This window comes from Aplysia californica, unplaced genomic scaffold (assembly GCF_000002075.1).
Source record: "Aplysia californica isolate F4 #8 unplaced genomic scaffold, AplCal3.0 scaffold01411, whole genome shotgun sequence".
Taxonomy (NCBI): domain Eukaryota; kingdom Metazoa; phylum Mollusca; class Gastropoda; order Aplysiida; family Aplysiidae; genus Aplysia; species Aplysia californica.
The window spans coordinates 1-2,048 of record NW_004798681.1 but is presented as its reverse complement, the minus strand read 5'-3'; the positions used below and the strand labels follow the sequence as shown (position 1 = coordinate 2,048).

General features: G+C 41.1%; 1 protein-coding gene across 1 annotated transcript in view; it reads left to right on the top strand.

Moving 5' to 3' along the window:
* Window positions 1-1,132, top strand: part of LOC101853052 (protein-glucosylgalactosylhydroxylysine glucosidase) — a gene marked incomplete at both ends in the record, with an annotated part of 16,530 nt that extends 15,398 nt beyond the window's left edge. The window contains 2 exon segments of the mRNA XM_013090677.1: window positions 214-326; window positions 935-1,132. Of these exon segments, the coding sequence (XP_012946131.1) occupies window positions 214-326; window positions 935-1,132 (311 nt within the window).
* Window positions 1,133-2,048: the final 916 nt, after the last annotated feature.

The window sequence follows — 2,048 nt, the reverse complement described above, 5'->3', positions numbered from 1 at the left end:
ATCCACGCCCAACCATTTTTAACAACAATGATCACTATAAGACCAGCTGTATTACTATTTCAGCCATCACCTCCATGGACACCACTACTAACACCAACACGAAAACGACCACCAGTACCTCCAACAATAACAACGCAATAATTATTACCATCATTGCACCCTCAAGCACTCCACCCCCATTCTTCTTTCATCAGCTGTGAGTTGTCATTTCAGCTGTGATGGGCCCAGACGAGTACCACTATCCAGTGAACAACTCTGTGTACACCAACAGTATTGTGGCCATCAACCTGAGGTTTGCCAACAAAATCTCCAAGATCTTAGGACTGGTAAGTATATTATTGCTAGGGTGGATATTACAAAGAGAAAGAAAATGGATGTTGGAGATGGATAGGACGGCATTGTTGGGTAGTTGATCTTGTTTGCTGCTTTTGTTGTTACTTTTGTTGTTTTGTTGTCGTTTTTAAAAATCATTATTGTTGTTTCTGTTGCTGTTTTTGCTTCTATTGTTAGGGCTGTTGCTGTTGTTATCGTTGTAGTTGTTGCTGTCATCGCTAACGATACTTCTGTTCAAAAGACATTATGAAACAGTCTTCAAGCAGCCCAGAAACCCTTTTATCATTGGTCTTTGTCCTAAACACTGAATGAAATACCTACAAACCTAGAGCCTTCTAAACGATACAAATTGTGCTGACGAAGGTTAAAAAATAATATTTGCAATGGATCAGGCCTTTGGTTGGTGGGTGCTATGGTGTGGTTGGCTCCTTCTTTCCTATCAAACATCTGTAGAAGCTGGTCCTTTTCTCCCCTCCTTCTTTCTTTGTTTTTTGTAGCTCTCTTGTAACACCTCGAATCTTTGGCACATATATGACCTTCTTATGTAGCTAGTGCCGTAAAACTCTACTAAACTAAACGTATGCGTCTTTCCTTTCTGCAGCCAGTGGAGCCGAAGTGGGAGCAGTTGGCCTCTAAACTGGTCATCCCGTACGACGCTGTGCAGGATTACCACCCAGAGTTTGAAGGCTACACGCTCCCTGACCAGACCAAGCAGGCAGATACGGTGCTTTTGAACTTCCCCCTCATGGTGGATATGAAGCCCAGCACCATGGAAAATGACCTCAGATTTTATGAACAGGTATGTCTTTTGAATTTCTATAATCACATGTTTTGTTTTATTTTAGAAAGAGTTTTACGGCACTTGCTAAACAATGCGGTCCTATAAGTGCCGAAGATTAGAGGTGTTACAAGAGAGTTACAAACGCATAAAAGAAGGAGGCGAGATATATACGATAGATCAAACCAGAACACCTGTCAAACACCCACTAATCATGTTTGCAGGTCTTACAAAAAGGTGTGTCTTTGTGATTGATCCTGTTTTCCATTTTGCTATCTCCATTGACATTGAGGAATTGTTATTGTAACTATAGATGTTTCAGGCCTGCATCGGCACAATTTAGATTATGAGGAAAGCAGACTGGCGACCTAGCCTGTCAGGGCCAAACCGGGCTGAAGGGGACATGTAACATCCCATCAGATTAGCGGAGAAACTGTAAAAAAAACCAAAAAAACTTAACCTGTCCGAATTGAAATTACTTCTTCTGCTAGCAAAGGCATAGACTGTATTTGTCACGGATTAAAAAACAACAACAATCTTCCCCTCTCTAGAATCGAACTCACTAAACTCTGTTAGAACGATAAAGACGGCGAATGTCATTTTCACTCACCATTGGGCCAATACCTGCCTCGTCATAAAAGCACCTGATTAGTGATTTGAGGGTCACTGCTTTCCTACAACAACAAAATTCAACAACAACAAAAAAATCTATTAAACCTTGTACCAGAAACATATTTCAGCTTACAATGCGTGTAAACATGATCCCAAGTCCTTGTTAGAGCACGTTTACTGTATATCCAAATTATGTGAGGCGGCATGGTGAAATCAGACCCTCGTCAAAAGGATGAAATTGAAGAAACCGGCATGAATTATGTAACTTCAGAGTCCTTGGAAACTGAAAATTCACCTGCACCAGCTCTGCCTGCAAAAAAAAGGT